The sequence below is a fragment of the Alosa sapidissima genome, chromosome 21, assembly GCF_018492685.1.
Source record: "Alosa sapidissima isolate fAloSap1 chromosome 21, fAloSap1.pri, whole genome shotgun sequence".
NCBI classification, from domain to species: domain Eukaryota; kingdom Metazoa; phylum Chordata; class Actinopteri; order Clupeiformes; family Clupeidae; genus Alosa; species Alosa sapidissima.
In genome coordinates this window covers 16,986,694-17,010,077 of record NC_055977.1, presented here as the reverse complement: position 1 = coordinate 17,010,077, position 23,384 = coordinate 16,986,694, and the positions used below count along the sequence as shown (strand labels likewise).

Here is a 23,384-nt window from a genome sequence, read left to right as displayed (position 1 = left end):
TAGCACTCCTCATTTTCCTCCAGTGACTGAGTGCTCAGCATGTTCTACATGTCGACGTGTAACCTGACAATGACGATGATACACAAAAGCACACAGTTCATTTTCAAGACTTTCGACCAAGCAGAACTAATGGTAGAGAAACAGGCTGTCAAACGTGTGGTAATAAAAATCTTACTTTAATGAAGTCACTGACTGAAATACTGTAACGTATGAAGATAAAAAACTAAAATCATTAGTTTATTGTGTAATAGGTAATGTCAATCAAACTGCAGCAGCTATGTTGTTTCGATTAAGAAAAAAAAATAAATCTAATGGGAACAATCCAATATCAGTTTGATGTACTTTCAGTACTTGAAATTCACATAAAAAAATGATTTATGAAAATTATTTAAAATTGAACTAATCATTTTTTTTGTAAATAATCTCTTTATGTATGTCTATTATATCCTAGTACAACAATACAGCTGAAACTAAGACAGAAATGGCATCCATCAAACTTCTTTCAAAGTTATCTATTTGCCTAATTATCAGTATTACTGACATACGTACGTAATAGTTTGAATACATTCACAACATTCTGCAACATTCCAACATTCTGTAAGGTGCTAATACCCTTCACGAGGATGCATGCTCAGTAACAAGAGCTGGGGATGTGAAAGTGCCGTGAGCAAAGACCCATCTGAACAACATTAAGTAATCCTTAGCAGGATTCTCAGTGGCCTTCAGCCTTAGAAGCTAACACTAATTAAACTCCATCCCCAAAAGCAACTGCTTTATGAACTCATCTGTGTGGTTTTTGGGCTGTGATGAAGCTTTCAAGTACCGGTACTCCCTTTAAATGCAAACACAGACGTTGCCTCTGGGAGCTAAGAATAGCTTTAAGGGGTTGAAATGGTTGATGAGCAAGCTAGCTTCTTGACACAAAACAAAGGCTTTTGTAACAAGACACAATGAACAATCAAACATTTCAAAAAATCAAAACATGGGGTGAAAAGCTATCATTATGAAGTGTGACTTTAAGTTGTCTTCTTCCCATTTTAATTGTGACTGTGGATGTGCATGCATGTTTATCATGTTTTAGTTCATTGGAGCGTGATGAGCTGGGCAGGTAAACAAAATAAAGTTTCAAGGACTTGGCCCAGCAGCTCTGAGACCAATGCCTTTATCTGTACTTCCCTAATCATCAGACTGCCCCCTCAGCACTGGGTGCTTATGGATGTCCTTGTGCAGGCCTAATGAAAGAGCTGATGCCAGAGACAGAATCATTTACAAACGACTTTTTTTATCAAGGGGACAACCTCACCCATGGTTGCCAGTGCTAACTCTGCATCCTGGGATCACTTTAGTAAATTCATTCAACTCCAATCTATCTTGCACCACAGAGCCAGCCAGGGAACAAGTGTAAATGTGTGTGTGTGTGTGTGTGTGTGTGTGTGTGTGTGTGTGAGTGTGTATAAGTGTGTATGCCAAGAGCATGTGTCTGTGCACTGTCTGTTTATGTTTCTGGTTCTGAGCAGACGCCTTTGTCCAAATGGACTTAAACCAATTACAATAATTAGGATTCAAATGAATAGTTTAAAGTGAAGTGAAATAGTGTGTGTGTGTGTGTGTGTGTGTGTGTGTGTGTGTGTGTGTGTGTGTGTGTGTGTCAATATCCAAGGACAGGAGGTCAGCAAGCCTGGATGGAGAATATTCATGACTGAGAGGTGATGCGGTGATGTCAGCTATTTTCTCTCTCTCTCTCTCTCTCTCTCTCTCTCTCTCTCTGAGTGCTGTTCTGGCCTGGCATGATGGAAGCTGATCTGGTACTGACATTGCAGTGGCAGCTGTTGCCCACTCCGAACACACAGGCTTCTGTCAACAGCAACTCTTCTTTGGCTACTGGCATTGCCTGCTCGCTCTTCAAGCTACTAAAATTGTTTGTTATGGAGGCGCACACAAGGATACGCAAACATGTCTACTGCTTTCACTGATATTTCCTCGTTTTGTTGGTCTCTTGTCAACATTTAAAGAATCTGGAGCATCTGCTTTATTGCTGTCAGAAATAAAAAAACGTTCATCAGCAAATGTGAACAATGAAAGTATCTAAAAGAAACTTTTGGTGAAGATGCTATTGAACATTTCCCTCAGTCTAGACATGTATTTAATGAAGTGTCTGTGCTACTTGATCGGGTGCTGCCCCTGTATGTTTGAAGAAAAGAAATTGAGGGTGCAGAAGTGGCAGAACAGATTAGTTTTGAGAAGAATCTTTAATGACAAATAATCTCTCTCTCTCTCTTGAAAAATCGCTTAGAAGACAGAAGGGAGCCAAGTCTGCAAAAAAAAAAAAATAACCAATCAGTCGAAAGAAGAGAGGGGGTTCGCTTACATCCTGCTGTGTACACCATCCGCAGTGAGAATCTGCTGTCAGCACTGGATTGACCCATTTAATGAAACCAAAATTTAGCAACAAGATTCCTCCACAAAAACGGCATGGGTTAGAATGAAAAAGTGGGCGTGCACGCTGGGCTTAAGGAAATGCAGAGCACTTCATTTTATTTAGTCAGGGGAGATTTTGTTCTTGCTACAAAGAAAACATTGAAAACAATGTGATATCTTATTCATCATGATATCTTATTTCATCGAGTGACAAAAGGGAAAAGGGTCTGAGGGCCAGATGCGAACGCAGCGTACATTTGCGAACGCAGCGTTATCAGCGCCATGGAAAAACCGCAGATAGCAAACGCTTTGGTATGTGGTATTTATCAAACTTTCACTTCATCGGGTAATCTGCACCTTTCTTCACCCCCTACTGATATTGATGACAACATTAAAAATAATCAAACGTTTAGCAATAATGAAATAACACAGTTCTTGTACACGTAGGCTATAGAAGATTGGTCAAATCTACCAAGTTTAAATGGATGACGTGAAAGTGAAAGTAAGACAACGCAATTTGCCATTTTCAACTCCCGCGAAAGGCAGTCTGCGCTTTTTCCTCAGTGCGGTCTGTTTAGACATCCTCGCCATGCCTCGCCATGATTTTGCGTGCACGTTGCGAAACAAATATGCCTGAAGTGGGCGCAAAAGCGTTAGTAAATCTGGCCCTGAGCGCATTATGATTGGTGGGGGTCTGTAGAGAATTAGCCGAGGCTAGATATTTCTCAATTTCTTTATTTTCCCTACAGTTTGCAGCATTTTTCTGATCTCACACTACAGACATAGTATATCATTGGCTCTGTTACAATATTTATGATAGCTCTTGGTAGAAGCCAATTAATTCCTCTAAAATAGGCCTATGTGAGTCTCTCAGGAGTGCAGGCATCATCTAAAAAATGTGTACAAGGAAATACATTAGGTGAGTCATGTTCAAAGAATAAGCAAGCGCTGATTTGCATTTTGAACCACATTGCATTTGCGTGTAAATTGTTGCCTCTATCCATAGGGTCTCGTAGGACTGCACATCATCTTCAGCCTTTAGTGCTTCTCACCAAATGAGTCAAAACAACTTGGTGCAGACAAGCAAAACAGAACCCTTTAATCAAAACAATGCCCAAAAAAACCCCCGCCAATTTTCACAAGCCAATGACCCAACCAAACTAAACCATGAATGATTGCAGGACACTACGCTACTGTTGTTTTCCTCTCTCTCTCTCTCTCTCTCTTTGCAACCACGTGGTGACACAGATTTTCCTTGCGTCTCATCTAACACCATTTCCCCTCAGACTGGAAGTGAGAGGCCTATGCAGTGCTCCACTCTCTCCCAACCCACTGCACGGGGCTGGTCCCAGTGACAGGCCTGGTAATGAAACAATCACACATGGCGGAGCGGTACTCTCCCTGCGCCCTGTCCCAGAGGGCCGGGCTTTCATTAGGGGAGCGTGGGATCGATTCGGAAGTGGGCCACCACGACACACTCGGGGAGAGAGAAGGAGGGCTGGGGGTCTCTCTGGACCACTGAGTGAGGTAGAGTGGTGATGGTACGCCTGCATACCAATTTAGGGTAGTTCTGTACCCACCGTTATCGTAAGGCAGCCCCAAGAGCCCTGATGAATGGACCTGGTAAGATTACTATCTACTATCCAGTTTTCTTTTTTGAAGAAACTAAGACTGAAATTGAGAGCAAAAGAAAGGCAGAAAGACAAGAAGAGGAAAAGAAATACAGAAAGAAAGGAAGGCATAAAGAAAGAAAGAAATAAAGGCAAAAAGAAGGAAAGGCAGAAAGAAAGACAAAAAAGAATGAAAGAAAGAATACTCATCTCAAGACGGTTACAGCAATAGTATTAGAGGTATAGTGTGAAAGAGACTGGCAGATACAAATAAATAAAATGAGAATAACTGTGAAGTCATTCATGTGTTACACTGCACCATATGGTTATTATTTAAGATGCCAATGCTGTGCCAAAGCCAGTAAAGCAATCCCATCCTTTCACCCTCTATTCCTGTTTTCAAAAGGCCTTCAAAGAAACACTATAAACACTCAAAAAAGGCCATACATTAATGAGTGGGTAATTACTATGGAGTAATGGCAAGAGATTCAACACAAATAGTGCCCTCTCTTCTACAGATTTAAGCGCAAGAGAGCATTTTAATAATACACTATCCAAGATTGCAATAGTACAGGGCCGTTTCAAGGAATTTGGGGGCCCCAAGCAAAATGGACATGGAGCCCCCCCCCCCCCCCCCATCGCCCGCAAAGACTACAGGAACCACAGCATAGCCATACAGTTTAAGTTTACCCACTTGTCGTTGCACTTTACTCCATTGACTATCAATGTCAATTAAGTTCACCCACTTGTCATTGCACTTTACTGCATTGACTATCAAAGGGGGGCTCACAGTTTGTCGTTGCATTTTATTCTTAACCAATCGTTGTCTTGGGGCCCCTGGCCAGCTCGGGGCCCCAAGCAATTGCTTGGTTTGCTTGCCTTCTAGCGACAGGCCTGCAATAGCAAGAGATTCAACACCAACAGTGACCTCTCCAGTATACGAGAGGTTTAAGAGCAGTAGAGCACTCCAATAATAATACAGTGTCCAAGGTGCTGCTCTAAATAACAGTTGTAGGTCTGAGTGGACAGAAGTGCCCAGCATGCAATCATTCCAGATGGGGGGGCCCCATAAACTTTTACGAGTTTATTGAATACCATCACAGGCAGATACACCATTAGCCATTGTCTACAAAAACAGCAAATTGCAATCTGCACTGCAATCTGTGTTGATTTAGAGTGTACAATTTGTAGGTGTTTTCATCGCGAGTTTGTAACTCAATAAGTCATTTTGCACCTCTAGCGAGTGAAATTACTGTGAGGTTTGTTTCAGATCGGATGGAAAATGGGAGAAAATGCATGGCCATAGAAAGCCAGCTGGAACATCTGCAGTTGTTTGCATGGATACAACATGAGTATCAGGAAAAAAAAATTCTTGTAACTCTCTAGTATTTTCCACAATGTGTCTGTGTATTGTAATTAAAAACATGCTGTCTGGAGAGAAGTGAAGATAAATGGCTTAGTGTTTTATATCATACATGCCCTCGGAACAGAGGGAACTGCTTGCCCTTCCTCACCCAGACATAAGTTGCTTTCCCTGTGTATTGCAGGTCATCTTACAGCCTAGAGTGTCAAAGCCTTGTGTAATTATCTTGCAAGCAAAGCCACAGCTAATTAGGCTACATTAACTAGAAGCTGCTGTTTGAAATGCTATAGTTCAATGTGTGACCTGTGCATTAATCAAAGGCTCCCCCAGTTCCTAACAACATGCAGCGAAGGTACCATTATGAAAAATGGTTAGTTACTTTGGTGCACACAGAAAGCCAACAACAAGAAGATGAAAAAGAGCTGGAACTAGTATAAGCCAAATGGATCCAATTTCATTGTAATTCATTGGTTCAATTTCATTGGTTCAATTTCATTGGTAAAATGTGTTATTCACAATGACACCAACTCAGTCACGGCAGGCACTACTGATATTCAGTATTTTAAAGCAATTCACTTTTTAAAGAGCTGTGAGGGAACCATTGGACAAGATTGCATTGTATGGAAAGAACCAGAAACAGTGTGGTTCAATTCAGTGTAGGTATTAGTGGAAACAGTTGTACAGGGTGTGACACAAGGTTTACACACACAGTGGAAATTACCAAATTCAGTTACTGCATATAGTTTTTCCAACTGATAACCATTTCATGAAGTTTTCCAACTAAATCAATATTGTTGTTCCTCTTTCTGTTTACATACTAGACTCTTGGTCATATTAAGAGTAGGGTACAATATATAAGCTGCAATGTATGTTGTACTATGCAAGGCACTAGCTCTGACTATATTTTTCGACTATGACTATTGAATAGGTTTGTATTTTTGAACCAAGTGGGATATTTCTAAATCCATATTTAAGACTGTTGCTGAGTATATATTTGAGAGTTGGCACAGGCTAACTTCTATGTGTGAATGTTCTCTGCCACTCCTTGTTAATGTGCACATGTTTGGGGTTCTAACATCCTTGAGATACTGACCAAAGCCCTGAAGAATTAATGAAATTAATTGAAGTGGGCAAAAATGCATGTATCTGTATCCCTATCTGTTATGCTTTGTAAGCTGCTAAACTATCAGTCTGAACTTGTTTAAAACAATTCACACATTAAATCATTAACATATCAGTTTCAAGTAGCCTAATAGCAAATAACCTGTGACTGACTTTGCCAATCAGGATAGCCTCAAGTAATCCATATAAATGACTGGATTCAATCAGATTAGTGCAATATCTTAAGACCCTATGTCCTTTACCATTTGGCATGAGGTGGGAAGTCCCCATCTGCAGTAATATCATTAATGCTGACTATTCACCTAAAAAGGCAATACAAGGGTAGGGAGACCGGCGGGAGGGGAGTGAGGAGACAATGAATGGGCTGGATTTAGGAGGTCTGACGGTGACTGCACGTCCTATTCTGCAGCACTCCAGTAAACTCGAGTGCCACAGAAATACACTTTGGCACAACTGATGGACGCGGCATTAAGCACAACAGCTTGTTTGCTACTGTAAGGCACAAACTAAAGCGATCCGTCAGCAATTATCAACGTCGAGGCTGATGAGCGAGGCTCGCTTCCCTGCAAAAAAGCAGAGGTGCGTAGAATGCTGTACGCGCGTCTTGAATGCAGAGCTGGATGCGCTGTCCCAGGTCCTGTAGGCAACCCAGACCCCCGATGTCGCGTTTCTGCGGCAACTACGGAGTTTAGACTTGACACCGTTCCTGCAAGGGGATAGCCAACGCCAAGAGCAAGGCAGCATTAGACAGTCGTGAATGTTTTACAAATACACGGCGATCTAGCTGTTCACACAACCAAGAGTAAATGGGATTCAACGTCCTCCGAACAGAATGTAAAGATTTATTTGAAGGATGGAGGAAAACGGGTTCAACGCTGCGTTACTGTTTCTTGGCTATCTTTCTGTGTCATCAGTTGATGCCGGTAAGTTTGCATTTACTTGTGTTTTTATGGCCATTTATTTAATAGGCTACCTGTTAATATTTCATTCGACATGGGCTTTCCCACAGCTTCTGTGTCGTCAACCACCGTTTCATCGAAAATAGTGGATGATATGTTAAGAATGCATGTGCTGGCTTTATGAATCATCATCAATGTCTGTATTTTGCGGTTAAAACAAACAGCCACCGTTGATAAAACCAGTCGAGTATTATTGTGTGCGTAAATGCGGATAGTGGGTTCAAAATGATCATGCTACCTGTTCAGCTTCAACACAAAGCAACAGTGGTTATCCCTGCCATGCACGGTACATAATTGTGCACAAGTTTAGCATAATATTATGTCTGCCATGTGTTGGATATAGTACTTTTGGAATAGGCTATAACGTGCAATGATCCAAATCAATTCGGATGACACACCACCCTCGGATGTGAGCCCCAATTTTATTCAGTTGACCATGAGCCCCGGGTAAAGTGTTAAGCATATGGCAAGTGTATAACCAAAACAAGAGAACAACCTAACTATATCGACTCTGACTTCACAGCATGTTGAATACGTGGGTATCATCCAGAATATAATAATTCAATCAGTTTTAAAACTACAATATCACAAAGGCCTCCTTTAAAATCATACCTGTAACGGCCAGTAAGGAACAAGACTGATAGCAGGCCCGAATTGCTGATACAGATGTCTAGGCAACATTTTTAGAAACACATTGTTTTTTTTTCAAAAAACACACTGAAGATAAGAGGATTGAAGAGGCAGTAAATGTTCACACACTATGAAGTGTTATAGATCACACCTAAAGATGGTTATATTCCAGGTATCTTGACATGGATCTAAACAGGATGGCATGTAATTTGCTGTACTGATACAAATGGAAACATCCAAACATTAGGAAGTGTGGTTCAATCCATCACTGTTATTGTGGTGTTGTTTGCAGAGTAAGCTGTTCACTGGCTGACCATCAAGCTTGCTGTACCACATGTGTGTTCAGTAGTGATTCAATAATTTCAGGGTTAGAAAAAGTAACATATGAGTAAAATGTGTTCAGGGTACTTTTGTTGAGAGAAGTGTACAGCAGTTGATTATGTAAGTTCTTCTCTTTGTGGATAACTCTCTCTCTCACATCTAACACCAAGAACAATAACAACAGCACAAACTTTACATCAGGCTGAAACACTTACATCTTGTCCCCAAGCACTGTGTCGTTCCTTTCCACCGCGGTGTTTCATAACACTCTAGTGGAAATATCCTTTGAGACAGACAACTCTGTGCAGTCTGGGGACAGACACAGATCATCAACACTGCACAGGGACATAGAAGTGCAGGCCTACGTGCATATTTCCTCTTAATTGGGGAATAACCCAGTTAGGTGGTAATATACAGTAGTGCTCCTAAGATACAGCAAGGAAAACAGACGACCAGGCAAGCACAGAATGCGTCAGCCTCACCAAGACGCACCACCTCCTCACAGGCGTTGTTATGACTTTAGGCTATGTATGTACTGTATGTATGAGAGGCATCCACAGTCCTATAAATACTGCAATACTGACGACAAGTCAGCATTTGGGGATGTTCTTATTCATGTGGAAATGGACCTATGTCTTGTATGACTTTGGCCTAACAGTAATGGGATAACTGAGTTACTGTATAGTGTCTGTGGCCATGTGGATAGCCATGGTCCGTGACGCAAGACAGACCAAACTGCTCCAGTTATAAAAGTACTCAAAATATGGAACTGTAATTATGTTGACTGCATACATTAATTGTTATATTTTCATTAATAAAGAGTATGATATACACTAATAAAGCTAGCTATTGTAAATATCATATTCAAAACCATCATCTATAGGCTATACATTTTAATGTTATGTAATCAATGGTGCATTTGCATATATTTTATGAGGCAATATTGTTGTTTTACAGAGCAAATTTAATAAAGTAAAGCATTATGAACAATGAAAAGTGACATGTTTTACTACAGGGTTAAAAAACAAAGAGGTAGCCTCCCTCTGAGAGGCAGTGCAAAAGCATTCCTCAGAGAGGCATTTTACGTCATAATATTTGACGTGTGGTTTATTCTTTTTGACTTGTAATTTGATTTGTAAAGTGAGTCATACGCACTCATGTAAGTTAAGTTATATGTAACAGTCAAAACTAGGACATTCAAAAAGTAACACTGCTGGTAATGATAATTGATATTCCAATTATTCATGAACCCACGCAAAAAAAAATGAGCACCTCGTAACAGTCAGCTTCAAACGCTTGCTCAAATTACATTAAAATTTGCTGTAAAATGTGTCCAGATCTTTTATGTTGTCCTCCAGTGCAAGGAATTTCACTGTGTTCCTCTGACAACTCATAAAATAATAATAATAATAATAATAGTTAAAAAAAAAACATATAATGAGGATATCTCGATCTGAATTAAAATATACAAACTCCTCATAATTCACAGTGACAGATGTTGAATGGGTATTTTTTACATTTACGTCAGACAAGTGAACATTCAGGGTCAAAACACTGAAATAACAAACGTCCAAACAGTTCATTATCACCTCAAGTAAAAATGTGAGTGTCATGTTGAAGGGGTAGTCATAAAGAACTTGACAAATAAACTGTTAACTGATTGTGTTAGGGTATTGTAATTCTATGACTTTTTTTCCCTACTACAGTTGTGTGTGTTCTGTGATTGCATCTGTCTGCTGCTCCACTCCTTATCTACACTTTCTGATTGTTTGTGATTAGACACACATGAACAATGACTGGGGACACTTAGTTTAATTTGTCTTTGGCGAGTGCTTCACTTGGTTTGATTAAATAATTTGGGAATACATCCACTATTATAGCCACTAGTACCATTAGTGGGGAGTGAGAAATGTCAGTATGGTGACAGTTAGGAGTGAAAATCGAATAAGAATTTGTGAACACTGTTGAGATGATAACACTGATTTGTGGAAACATCACAAGAAATGAAAGGTTAATTAGCAAGAAAAGTTGCTGATACAGCTTTCTCATTGAACTGAAAATATTAAGTAAAACCTTGTAAAAATTGTTGTAACAGAAAACTAAGTATGCTCCTTTTCCACACACAGTGCCATAGTCAAAGATTTCCTTACAAAACAGTACAGTAACTAACCATCAATGTCTCACATGTATTGGAGGCCATATTATTGTCATTCTCTTCTGCACTCAGGCTTTTGTGAAAGCAGGATCATTCAGTACCGGTAAAGCATTGACTGGACTTGGAGAGGCCTCTCGGTTTGAGACATTGGCCCATGGGTTAATCAATATGCATTTGTCTTCGGGCAGACTAATTCTCCTCTAAGGTGCTTCTGTGCACCATGTAAGACATCCCAGTCCCTTGTGTGTCTGTGTCTGTGTGTGTGTGTGTGTGTGTGTGTGTGTGTGTGTACAGTATGTGATGATGCCTTTCTGAGTTTACCCTTGTAATGCACTGCAGACATGTAAGAGACATGCAAATTCAAACAATGAGGTGCTATAATGGAGATATAGGAATCATTTTCCCAAAAATATCCCACATGAACCCTGCTGAGATACTTCCGATTCAGCAATAGGGAACTGCAGATGAAACTACTTGGCACTGTTTCTGTGGGCACACATTCAAAACTATTTCCCTCTCTCTCCTTGTATGCAAAAACTGAATGCTTGCAAGCAGCTAAACAAAGGCACGCAAATAATTACTGAAAACTCCACACCTCCACATCCTTCCCTAATTGGCTTAGTGGATGTGTTCCAAAGAGCTGTTATTAAGACCGTGCACAAAACAAATGCTTACTTTAGTAGATTCAGGTCACTAGTCTGGGTCCCAAGATGTCCTCCAAGCAGACAGAGAGATGAGCATGTTTTACTGTTTCTTCCATTTTTTTTCCATATAACACCACCTTGTTCCAGACGTTATAATGTGCTCCACGGTAAAGATTTAGTTTACCACAGGAGCTGTAATAGGCCTATAGGCCTGTAACAGTGCAATCTCGTTTATACACAATAGCAATAGCAATTTTCTTAGTTGCAGGATCCATCAGACATGGTGGCTACCCCTGATAATAACCTTGCCTGTACCCCCACACAAGTAAGAAATGGTAAAATGCAATAGAGGTATTGATTGTCTGTGAGTTTTTAGAAAGCGAAGGGAGCAACAAATTAAAGCTTTGACTCACTGAACCAGACGGTAGAACTCAACACCACATAATGTAGAAAGACATGCAGAGAGAGTGGTAGACAGAGAGAGAGCAAGAGTGAGAAGTAAAGCCCAAGAGGACAAGAAAAAGCAGAGAAGAAACAACCTTTTCACCGTAGCTTCATCACACTATTAAAACCACTTTTCCTCTCAGCAATGTTGTTCAGTTGCTCTGCTGCAGTCGGCAAAAAGGAAACAAACCAAAAAAACTCAAATCAAGGACATGAGAAGATGAACGGCTTTGACAGCTTCTGCTCTGACCGTTACCCTTTTCTCCAGACACCCTGTCCGCCCCACTCAATGTGACCATCGAGTTTAAGGGTGTGAACTCGGCTTTGGTGAAATGGGACATCTTTGAAGGGGACCCTGTTATTGGGTTTGCCATCACCCAGCAGGTATTGTATGTGTGTGTGTGTGTGTGTGTGTGTGTGTGCATGCATGCGTGGGCGTGTCTGTGCATGTGAATGTATGTTTGTGTGTGTGTAAAGCCTGGGAAGATGTTAAAGCCACAAAACCGTATTACAAGAACTAAAGGCTCTAAAAACTAAAGGCAACACAAATAAAAAATGTATGCCGTTCCAACTGTGTACGTGTCCAGTTGTGTTTGTCAGTGTGCAAACACATCTACAGTGTATGTGTGTATTTGTGTGTGTGTGTGTGTGTGTGTGTGTGTGTGTGCATTTGTGTGTGTGTGTGTGTGTTTGTGTGTGTGTGTGTGTGTGTGTGTGTCAACCACGCTCTCACTTCTCTCCACTATGGTGTTTCCACAGAAGAAGGACATGCGCATGCTCCGCTTCATCCAGGAAGTCAACACCACCACTCGCTCGTGTGCTCTGTGGGATCTGGAGGAGGACACCGAGTACATCGTCCACGTGCAGTCCATCAGCATGAGCGGGACCAGCCCACCCAGTGAGACCGTGCTGTTCCGCACGCCCAAGGAATCGGAGAAACTGGCCTCCAAAAGCCCAGGTGAGTCTTGCTTTCAGCTCTGTATGATTCTGTATACTCCAAAATGTGCATACGCCAACATGTGTGTCCAACATTTCCAACATTTGTGTCACTGAGTCCGTGAAAGTACTGCTGTATGTGTTTACGCCTGCCTGAGATACAAGAGAATGGCCGCACCCACCTAGATCTCCTTTCAGGGAGATACTAGTCTGGAACACTATAATTCACTAATGCTTCCATCAGACCCCAAAAAGGTCAGGCCAATCACGAGAGGGGATGGCACTTTAGTTTCTAAATCGAAAGTGCTAAATTTCTAATACTAAATTTGCAATACCTGCAAACATCAAAAATGGCAAAGAATCGGAAGAATATGTAAATGTATTTACAGCAAAGGTAGGCCTACATACATTGTTTCTTGGCTGCTGAGTAAGGGATAATGGACGACACGGTGGTCTGTTCACAGAGATGAATGCACGGTCGAGGTTGTAAAACGGCCCCGACGCTAAGCGGAGTGCCGTTTAAAGGTGCCATGTGTAAGAATTGAGGTAAAAATATCCAAAAAAATGAGCTACACGCATCAAAAGAATGAGAAAAAATAAGAGTGATGATGTAATTAAAAAAATGACAAGGTATAGTGCTGCAGAGATATCAACCTGAATTAGCATGCTAAATTACTAGCCACAGCCCGACAGGTGTATACTCTTTGGTTCAAGTACGCCCACAAGCCGTGCGAGTTATTCGTGTATTGCAGTTTGGCTGGTGGTTATGTTGCCTGCATACCGCCTCCCATGGCAGAAACTGGTATTATGACACCAGTTATGGTACTGGTATTATGACATTAGTAATTTAGCATGCTAATACCTCAATTTTTACACATGGCACCTTTAAACCTCGTAAGTGCATTCATTTCTGTGAACAGACCACCGTGGAGTCCATTATCCCGCTTATTCCACTGTTGCCACTTGCGTTGTGTTCCTTTCCTGTTACAATTTAAACGTTTTAATCGCTAAAACTCTCGTTTGTAGAACTAATTTCTTCCGACACATATCAACTAATTTCTCAACTTGCAGGACAAACTGCCGTTACTAGTTTTAAATGGATGGTTGCTACGGCCAAAGGCCAGTCGTTAGTTCTATCTCTCCCGTTGTCAAGTGGGCGTATCCCAAGATTCTGATTAACTTTAGCTTTGAAACATCGCTATTTTACTTAGCCTGCTGTCATCCATCTAACTGAAAGCCACCTCTGTCATATGCTACAATGTTGCCATGTTCTGAACGTCTGCATTTTACAGCTCGGATGCAATTCGGCGAATTAATATAAAAGTGTGATACGGCCAAAAAATGGATCTACTTCATAGGTGTGCAAATAACATATGGGTAATGGTCGTTCTAAATTACGTAGGACAATGAGAAATTCAACCAAGCAGTGGAATAATGCTGTTTATTGTCAGTTTGTAAAGTTTAGGCAAAGTAGGATTCCAGTTAACACTATGTCTCTGCCCGTCAACATGCTAGTGTTGGAAACGTTTCCCAGTTGTGAGTCCCCAGACTATTCACGAAGTGAATGTGTGATTTTAACCAAGCTAATGGAGGCCAGCTCTGTGTGAGAACTGTGAGTGTGTGAAGCAAAGTGAAAACACAAGTGGCAACAACAGCAGCAAAGGCAATGATGTAACACATTACATAACTTATTTTTAAAATGATAAGTGTCTTTTTCTGTGCTTCATCCACCTTTCAACACTGACCACAATTACTGGCCAAACACGATTGTCCCTAGTTTAATCAACCTCTTTATTCCTCTAACAGTCATGACAAATGGACAGGCACTGACAAAGCAGCTGCTACATAAATAGGTTACAGCAAAGAACAGACCCTAACAGACATCCCCACTCGGCACACACAGAATCATTTTTCCATCCGGACAATTGGAGAAGCCGTTGCACAACCATTGCAAAGTGGCCCTTCGGAAAAAGAAAAAAAAAACCCTGCTGTCTGAGCTACCATTTTAAACAACAATTGCTCACTTTTGTACATCTTTCCCTCATTAATTTCCCATTTGCAGCCTTGGCCTTCTTATCTGGACCTCATAATATTTCCAATTTCATGTTTCATAATCTATTCACTGACCCATTTCTTCCCACAAACTTCTGGCAGGGGAGAGTAATAGAGCACAGGATCATCAGCAAGGGAAGGGGGCTTTTACAGGAGCCATTTTATGTCCCCAAGCCAGTGTCCAGTCCTCCATTTAATAAATGCTTTATGTAAAAGGTCACTACACTGCTGGATGCTAATTTCGTACAAAAAAGAGTTATGAAATCCTTTTTTACCAACATGATCTACACCAAATCCTACTATTTTAAGGGGAAAAAGTTACACAGAACACTTCACATACCTCTAATGAATTTCTTTCTCACACTATCACCAAATGCTTTTTATGCCAACTGACTTTTTCTTTCACTCTATCTACTTCTGTATGTAGTACAAAAAACAATTAGAAAAGAGCACAGATGTTACAAACTACACTAAATGTCACTTCACTGTGTAAGAAATTTATATTACACAGTGACACGTGAACAGTCTCTAACAAACACATCAATGAAAAAGGCTTTTACACTTTTGAAATGGTGACATCAGAATTTAATTGGAATTTAAGAGCCAGTTTCAATTCAATTCTGGAATTTTGCACAAGCCTGAGTGGCAGTGCTTTGAAACAGAGCCTTGGCTGGCTGAGCTGTTAGTGCAAAACTGAGACAAATTAAGTCTGGCAAAAGGGACTGTGTTAACGCGAAACTCAGAGGTCTGTAGCGCGAGCCCGTAGTGCTTTTAGAGGACATGCTGCAGAATGAGTCACCTCTTAAAAGAACTCCAACACTGGAGCCTACTCGACCATTAATGATTTGCAGTGTGGATGAGACAAAAGCCAGTATGTTTTTCCTACATAACACTTCAAAAGTACAAAAAAGTACAAACTCTGAAGACTTTTTTAACAACGTACTGTAAAGGCTCATTTCTTACCAAACAAACATTCGGAGAGGATGCCAATTATGATCAATGTTGATCACAACATTAAACAAGTTGGTTGGCCGTTTTAAAGCACTTCTGTCTGACTCCTTTAAAACTTGTTTGTGACTGTGTGACCGAAAGTGTCTGGCACACATCAGCCGTCAATCACATCTCACTGATTCTGAGGTAACTTGCTTATCATCGGTCATTACAGGAGAAATCCGGCCGATTAGCTGCAGCTACTCCAGTTCGGAAGCACTGATTCTGATCATTTTTTTCCCTATCGACAGTACTCGGCGATGTCTAGCGATCAAGATCCATGTAAAAATCGGCCGGAATTTCTCCTTTAAGGTCTGGCTGCAATCGAGCGGGCACCATAACGCTCCACTTAATGGCACAGTGGTGGAGCTGAGGCTAATGAACACAGACAGTTTACCTCTCTGCCCAGCTTGTGGTGGTTTGGCACCACGCTGGGCTTCATCCTTCGAGGTCCTGTAGAGAGAACTAGAAAAGCGGGGAGAAAACACCTTGGTTTGATGTGGGAGGAGAGAGGTGTCTGCCTCCGTTTGTTTGGGAGCTGGTGAAGAAAATCTGAGGTGTGATGGAGGGAAAAATATGGGTCTGCTCGCTCGAGTCGCAGTGACTTTTGACGGCTGCCACAGAGCCCTCTTTGATTTCTCTGATGTGGCAACGCACACCTATGCTCAGTTTCTTGACTGTTGTAGCATGTGTAGACACCTGAGCTGTCTTTTCTGTTCCAGAGGACGTTCATGCACACGGTCTTCTCCTTCAGATCTGTCTAAACGAAAACATGCATCTACCTCTCTTACTGGTGGAAGGCTGCACTCTTTAGCTTCCAACATTACTGAAGCTGTGATATGCCCCTCTGGCATATCAGGGGAAACTAAGAGAGAAAGAGAGAGTGAAAAAATAGGGGGTGTGGGTACAGTATGCCTCCACAGACTTCCTTTTTCCATCTGCAATGGAGCAAAGTGAAATAAAATAAAGAAATCAGGGGCCTGAGAAAAAGAGTAGCTCTGAAACAAGACTCCCCCCTCCTTTCTCGACTGCCTGCATCCCTCAGCTGGATCAGACAGAGACTCAGAAAGCCATGATATTAGCAGTATGGCAAGTGCCGCAGCCATCGACAGCCTGGGCTGTGATGTATCTGGAGAGTGCTCTCGCGGGCCAGGGCAGTCTCGCCGAGGAGGATGAGAAACAGTGGAGGAAGATCATTACATGAATCACTGTGCACAAGCAACTGAAAACCGGTCCCTACAGACCTGCTCATGGGAGTGTACCACAGCACTTCTGATGGTTAGATTAAACCCATCGAGCTGAGAGGAGGAATCTGAAACACTCTAACGATGCTGCAGCATGTTTAAATAAAAAATCTAGTCGTTCAAGTAGAAATTGAAGGCCAGTTTTGTTCAAAGTGGAAGCTGGGTGACTACTACAGAGTGATTTTGTCTGTGTATATGATTACCAGTATGTGATTTCTTTAGTGAGGGTGTCCCTGCCAGTGTTTTATATGTGTTTAGTGCATCTGTGACCATGTGTGTTTGTGTAATGACTTAACGAGCCCTTTCCTCATTAGTTCACAAATTATGCTTGTACGGTATGTGTGCTTATGGTTTAAACCCCATTGAAGGAGGACATCCGAAGGCATGTTGCACTGCATGCACTCCAAAAGTACGCTATTTTACCGAAGTCATTTTAATGAAAATATAATTTTTTTCAGATTGCGTAGTTAACATTTAAATTCTAATCCAATTTTATCCCATCTAATAATTCAATAGCAATAATTCTGAATAACTCAAAGCCTTCCATCTTTTCAATATATCTAAATGTTGTGCTGTTCCCAGTGGTTGACAAGACACCAATCAGTTACTTTAAAAATTAAATATAAATTGTGTTTACATTCTCAATGGAACATTTTGCCTCCGGCATGGAAATGGTTATCGGCCAACCTGCAACCATCTGAGTCTGAATAAACTGAAGACAGCAATAAAAATGTTTTATCACTTGTGTAAGAAAGGATTCACAATAGCTTCCACAATTGATGTTATAAATAGAATGCGTTTGGATATGTGAAGATATGTTGAATTAGGAAAAATAATCTGGCCTAATCTAAAATAAATCAGAGACTTTAGGGACAAGTCATTTTATATCTTTTTAGATCGTTGAAGTGTTTGATGTAGTTTAGATTTATATTCTCATCCAAACTGATACCATCTTACAATTATTTGTCTGAGAGCACATCCTTGTCTATTTCCAGTCTCCATAAAGTTTTCTGGTTTATTGCATTCTTATATTTCCTGGGCAAAATGTGTGTATGTGTATGTGTATGTGTATGTGTAGGTGTGTGTGTGTGTGTTTACTGGAAGAAGTGAAATCTATGTAACATGAATTAATCTTAAATCAGGGCTATATATGGTTGTTGTTTATTTCTAGCAAGATATTTCTTCGTAGTATGTTAAAGTATTTTCACTTTTTTCAATAAATATGTGTTAGTACATCTTGCATGCGCCCATGTGACGTGTGCGTGCATGCCTCTTACCATCTTCCTGTCTCACCCACAGATGAGGTGACGATGGAGGAGGTGGACCAGGCAGCTCAGCTGAGGGCTGGAGAGCTCATCATCATCGTCGTCGTGCTGGTTATGTGGGCAGGTAAGGCACCCAAGAGGTCATCTCCAATCCCATCCAGCTCAATCAGGCCACAAGCTGAAGTGCATCTACTACAAGCACTCGCACACCTAGGACCATCTCAACGGTACTGTGGACATTTTTTGTTTTTTTGTTTGCTCCAATGAAATAAACATCATTCTGAGCAGTGTTGATATGTGATAAAAGATCTGACTACTGTGTATGGCCTCTAGAAAAATTTAGTGTTTTCTGCGACCACTTGCATATTTCATGTGCTAAAATCTAATTTAAAAGATTAATATTTCAAAGATATTTCATGGTGCCACCTTTTGTATTGTTTATAGCTGCCACTATGATTTATTTTATAAAGAAAGCTGATGTTTTTATATTGCTATGCCTAAAATTATGAAACAAGCTCATATAAATCCTACTCTCTGTGTGACTAGTGAAAATAGAGTTATTATGGAATATCACAAACACCGTAAAATAAACCCTGCAGGATCTACTCAATGCAATATTCAGGAAAGCATCCAATATGTATGATGGTTCTACACGCAGCTCTGAATCCAATGCTGCTAAGCCATGTAACATACAGTAGAACCTCCCAAGGGCTTCGAGAAGTCTCAACTGATCGCACTACAAAGCGAAATTAGCGTCTCACACTTTGAAGGAGAAGTGTGAGCTGCTTTGGTCTAATTGGGCCACAAGGGCCAAACTCCCTTCACAGCAGACCCCATCAAGCCTGTGCATGTGAGATTGGATGTGAGTGTTTCACATAGCATGGTTCAGTTCAGGTGACTTCAGGCCATAGCAAAACTATGGCCCAATACCGAGATACCTAATTCACCTTGCCCTTCTTGCTTTCTCTCAGTTTACGACCTCTCTCACATACGGTATTAAATTCCTTCATACTCCTTCACCCCCACCCCTCTCCACCTGTCCTCATCACTTCCAGGTGTGATTGCTCTCTTCTGCCGTCAGTATGACATCATCAAAGACAATGAGCCCAACAACAACAAGGACAAAGCCAAGAACTCGTCGGAGTGCAGTACCCCAGAGCACCCAACAGGGGGACTGCTGCGCAGCAAGGTCTAATACAGCCCCCCTTTCCCGGCAATAACAGGCATCAGCCTCAGGAAAGGTAACCATGGTGTATCCTCTGATCACAACACATACAAATCACGTCACATGTCTTATTGTACACAGAGATTTGAATTCACACGGTTCAACACCGTATCTGAAGGATCAGAAAAATGAGACTATACTGTATGTGCAACATCAGCAGACCCCCACAAACACCTATTATGAAGTACATCCAAGTGTAAATAATCTTATGAAAAGTAAGAAAATAAATGTAAATCTAGCAGCTGCTTGAATATATACATAAGTGCTTGTTGTAAGTTATTGAAAATGGCAGTGCTCTAATAATGAATTAAAAATGGTAAAAAGCCGGCATGCAATATGAATAGAGTAGCCTTTATAAATCCTTAATCATTTCATTAGATTACATAATACTAAGGCTGCTCAGTTGTGAGAGCATTAAAAGTTAACCGGACCGGATTATTCCTGTTCTTGCCCTCCACAGAACCTTGACATGTTAGAAAGCCATGAAATGACATCACCACCCCATCTTATGACAGACTTCCCCGCTTCATCTTAAAGACTCCTTCGAGACGCCCTTAGAAGATCAAAACAGACCCCCCTTTGGTGCTTTTCTATTCAGTCTCTATACCATGTAAGCACAGCGGAAACGAGTGACACTTGGGACTCACAAGGACTTGGAGACCTACACAAGACGGGTGGTCAAGTGGTCTAAGGGATGTCATGCTGGAGGTTGGGTGGGTCGATCTGTAATGGCCACCCGGCGGTGACGAGTGACGGTCACTGCAGGAGCACGTTAAGGAATCGGAAAAACCTTGGCAACCCGAAACAGCAGCAGCAGCAGCAGCTCCCTCTCGCACAAGCTAGCCAGCCAGCCTCACCAGGGAGATAAGGCTGAGGAATGGGCCATCCTCTGATAGAGGTGGGCTTTGGAGGAACTAGAAAGGTACTTTTACTGAGGAGTGGAATGAGAAGAGGAGAGGAAAGGAGAGGGGAAGAGAGAAGGGGGGACAAAAAAAGAAAGAAAAAGATTTGTTGTTCTGTCCCCTTTCTGCTTTTTACCCTTATCAGTCCGAGAACAGAATTAGAGCTCTGGCCAGAGTAATACTGCTAAAGCCACGACTGATGATAAATATATACATTCCATTTATCTATCTACCTAGCTCAGTCTACTGATACTTTACTTGTCTCTGTTTTATATTTATGTCTCCCTTTTAACCATCTCCTTTTTTACCATCAACCAAAACTATCTTGGTTGCTGTACCCTTTACTTATCCTCCTCCTCCCCCAACTATTTTCCCCATGGATCCTCAAGCACCTTTGTTTATTGGTGCAGTGGGATCCCCTCCCTAAACACCCTCTAGCTCTCAGGGCACTCAAGCACTGTCCGGAGACACAACAAACAACAACAACAACAACAACAACAAGAGTCACGAGCACCGCGTCAGCTCTCAGCCTGTGTAAATGGGGCTGCATTGTTCGGACCAACAAGGACAGGTCACATATACACGACACATTCATATAACTTGCAGAGTATCTATTTAGTCACTTGTGTATCTCAAGTAAGGTTGCTGTCTAAAATGAGCACATTTACTGTACAATATTTAGACTGAATGTTGGTCCTCATTATTCGTCATAGTGTGGGTACTACTATCGTTTCGTTTCTGCTATTCTGTCTGGCTTTGAGCTATTTTAGATCGCATCCCTTTATGAGCAGTTTGAGGCCGAGACTGTTGGCTTTCTGTCAACCTGTGGTGACAAGCGAGTCAATGGAAGTTCTGCTGAGCTCACCGGTCTCATGAGAGGTATTTTCATTCAGTGGCGTTCGCAGCAGGAACAAGGGAAAGGCTCGGGATATTCAGAGTTTATCAGAGCAGTCAGCGGGGCAGGCATACTCATCAATCTCCCTTGTGAGGGCTAGAGCTGACTAGACTGGAAGAAAAGAGTAAAGTCGTCAGTAATGATGAGCTGTGGAAGAGCTAAGCAGTGTGTGGGGATAGTAATCCACTGGTGTGTGACACATCCTGTCTATTCAGGGGCTGAATTGAGTTGTATATGAACTAATAGGCTATATGTGGTTGCATTTGGGTCGCTGTATTTATTGACGATCTATAAGATGTTTTTTGTTGCAAATTATACCAAAATCGCAATTGGCATTACAACATTCTTATTGTTATTCCTTCTTAACTTCTTCGGGCTAAGGCTTCTGGAAGCCTGAAGAACTGTATGGTGATGTTTTGAAATTTGGCACACAGATTGTCTTGTCAACAAGTTTCGTGGTTGCACCTCTAGCATGAGTCTTTTCAACAAGTTTCATGGTTGCACCTCTAGCACCACCAATGGGTCAGAGTGGGAGGCATGTTTATGCATGTAACTCGTCAAAAATGAGATACTATTGAACTCATGGATGTAGCCCTGTTCAAAGCCTTTTTCAAGAGCAATTTCAACCATACTAAATTTGGCACAGAAGATCGTCAGACAACGTCTGACAAAAATTATGAGATGGATGGTTGATTTCTAAGTGTCGACATTACTAACACACAGGGAGTGAACTCTGTAGCCAATCTTCAGTCATTTGATATAAAACATGAAACTCATAACTTGGCCAATCTTTGGTAATTTGATATAATGTGAGCACTTACAGGCACACCCATCACATGACATCCAGTTGCCCTGACAACTACCCCATCATCACTGCTTTCAGCCATATTTCAAAAACAATTTGGGAATGAGGAAGTGGCCTATAAAGTAAAACCATGACTATCTAGATAACATTATACTTCAAATATCATTAATATGAAGTTACAACATTTTTTATTTTTTTCTAAATGATAGCAATTTCTAATATTTTCTATAGCCCCTGGCATGCTATTGGAAGATGTGATCTCTGATCAAGGTAGATTAGAGGTAAACTTATTTAGGTGTGGAGATAAGCATTGTGACATCAATAAATGTGGTCACTGTAGATCCCTAACCAAAAGCACAAGGAATTTAACATCATATCCAGTGTGAAAAACTCTGTTTTTAAACAGTGAGGAGCTAGTTTGTTTCCGATTAAATTGCTTTCCAAATTTTTTTTGGAGATCTTGCTCTGGGTTTTGTCCTTCAACACAAAGTCTGTGCTAATAAGCACATGCACTATCCTTTTTCAACAAGGTCGAACTCTAATGGGAGGTCAGACCTATGCGAGTTTGAGGTCAACCCTACAGGGAGCACCTAGCCAACAACATGTATTCCTTTCGCCACCTGCCTTGGATTGATGACTCTGTTAATCAAGTCCGTTGAAGGGTACCTGAAGGAATCCTAGATCAATTAAACATGTCCCAGTCCAAACTTGCTACTATTACTCCCTAGTTGCCATTGCCATAGCGACACGGTCAGGTATTCCCCCCCCCCCCCCCTGCCTTGGATTGATGACTCTGTTAATCAAGTCCGTTGAAGGGTACCTGAAGGAATCCTAGATCAATTAAACATGTCCCAGTCCAAACTTGCTACTATTACTCCCTAGTTGCCATTGCCATAGCGACGGTCAGGTATCCCCCCCCCCCCCCCTCTTTCTCTCTCTACCCACACAACTCGGTATCCTCATTTTTCACCATTCGTCTCTTTCTCTCCTTCCCTGCAGAGGCAATATATTTCTTCTTTAATGACTGCTAATTAACCTTGGCTGTGGGCGAAGAGAGTAGGCAGGTGGCGGAGTGAAAAATGGCTGATATCAATATTGTTTTTGGGCAGCTTACATAACAAACAGAAGGGGATCAGGCAAAAAACAGCGAGACTGAGTGAGAAACTAACAGACGGGTAGAGACATAAGGAGAAAGAAAGAATGAAAGAGGAGGAGAGAGAGAGAGAGAAAGCAAGAGGGTGATTCATGCAGCTATAGACTGGTGAGCTGTTTTTTTTTCTCTGCTACAATGCTTTATCTTCCCGTGAAAAATCCTGATATTTCCTTGTGCCTCTGCCACGAAACGCTGCTTCTGGAGGGAGCATTTGACTAAAATGAGAGTAAAAAAAAATACACTACACTTAC

The 23,384-nt window shown here is 41.3% G+C and overlaps 1 protein-coding gene across 1 annotated transcript; it reads left to right on the top strand.

Annotated features, from left to right (window-relative positions):
* Nucleotides 1-6,884: 6,884 nt before the first annotated feature.
* On the top strand, nucleotides 6,885-22,749 carry fndc5b (fibronectin type III domain containing 5b). Its single transcript, XM_042077541.1, has 6 exons — nucleotides 6,885-7,436; nucleotides 11,935-12,050; nucleotides 12,426-12,624; nucleotides 18,188-18,277; nucleotides 19,209-19,394; nucleotides 19,839-22,749. Exons 1-5 carry the CDS (start codon nucleotides 7,367-7,369, stop codon nucleotides 19,346-19,348), a joined length of 615 nt encoding a protein of 204 aa, XP_041933475.1. The 5' UTR covers nucleotides 6,885-7,366; the 3' UTR covers nucleotides 19,349-19,394; nucleotides 19,839-22,749.
* The last annotated feature ends 635 nt before the right edge of the window (nucleotides 22,750-23,384 follow it).

Excerpts from the sequence above, each read along its gene's own strand:
- fndc5b (XM_042077541.1), top strand. The coding sequence starts at position 7,367 with ATGGAGGAAAACGGGTTCAACGCTGCGTTACTGTTTCTTGGCTATCTT. Across the intron at positions 7,437-11,934 it reads TGTGTCATCAGTTGATGCCG|ACACCCTGTCCGCCCCACTC; the intron begins GTAAGTTTGCAT and ends CCTTTTCTCCAG. Across the intron at positions 12,051-12,425 it reads GGTTTGCCATCACCCAGCAG|AAGAAGGACATGCGCATGCT; the intron begins GTATTGTATGTG and ends GTGTTTCCACAG.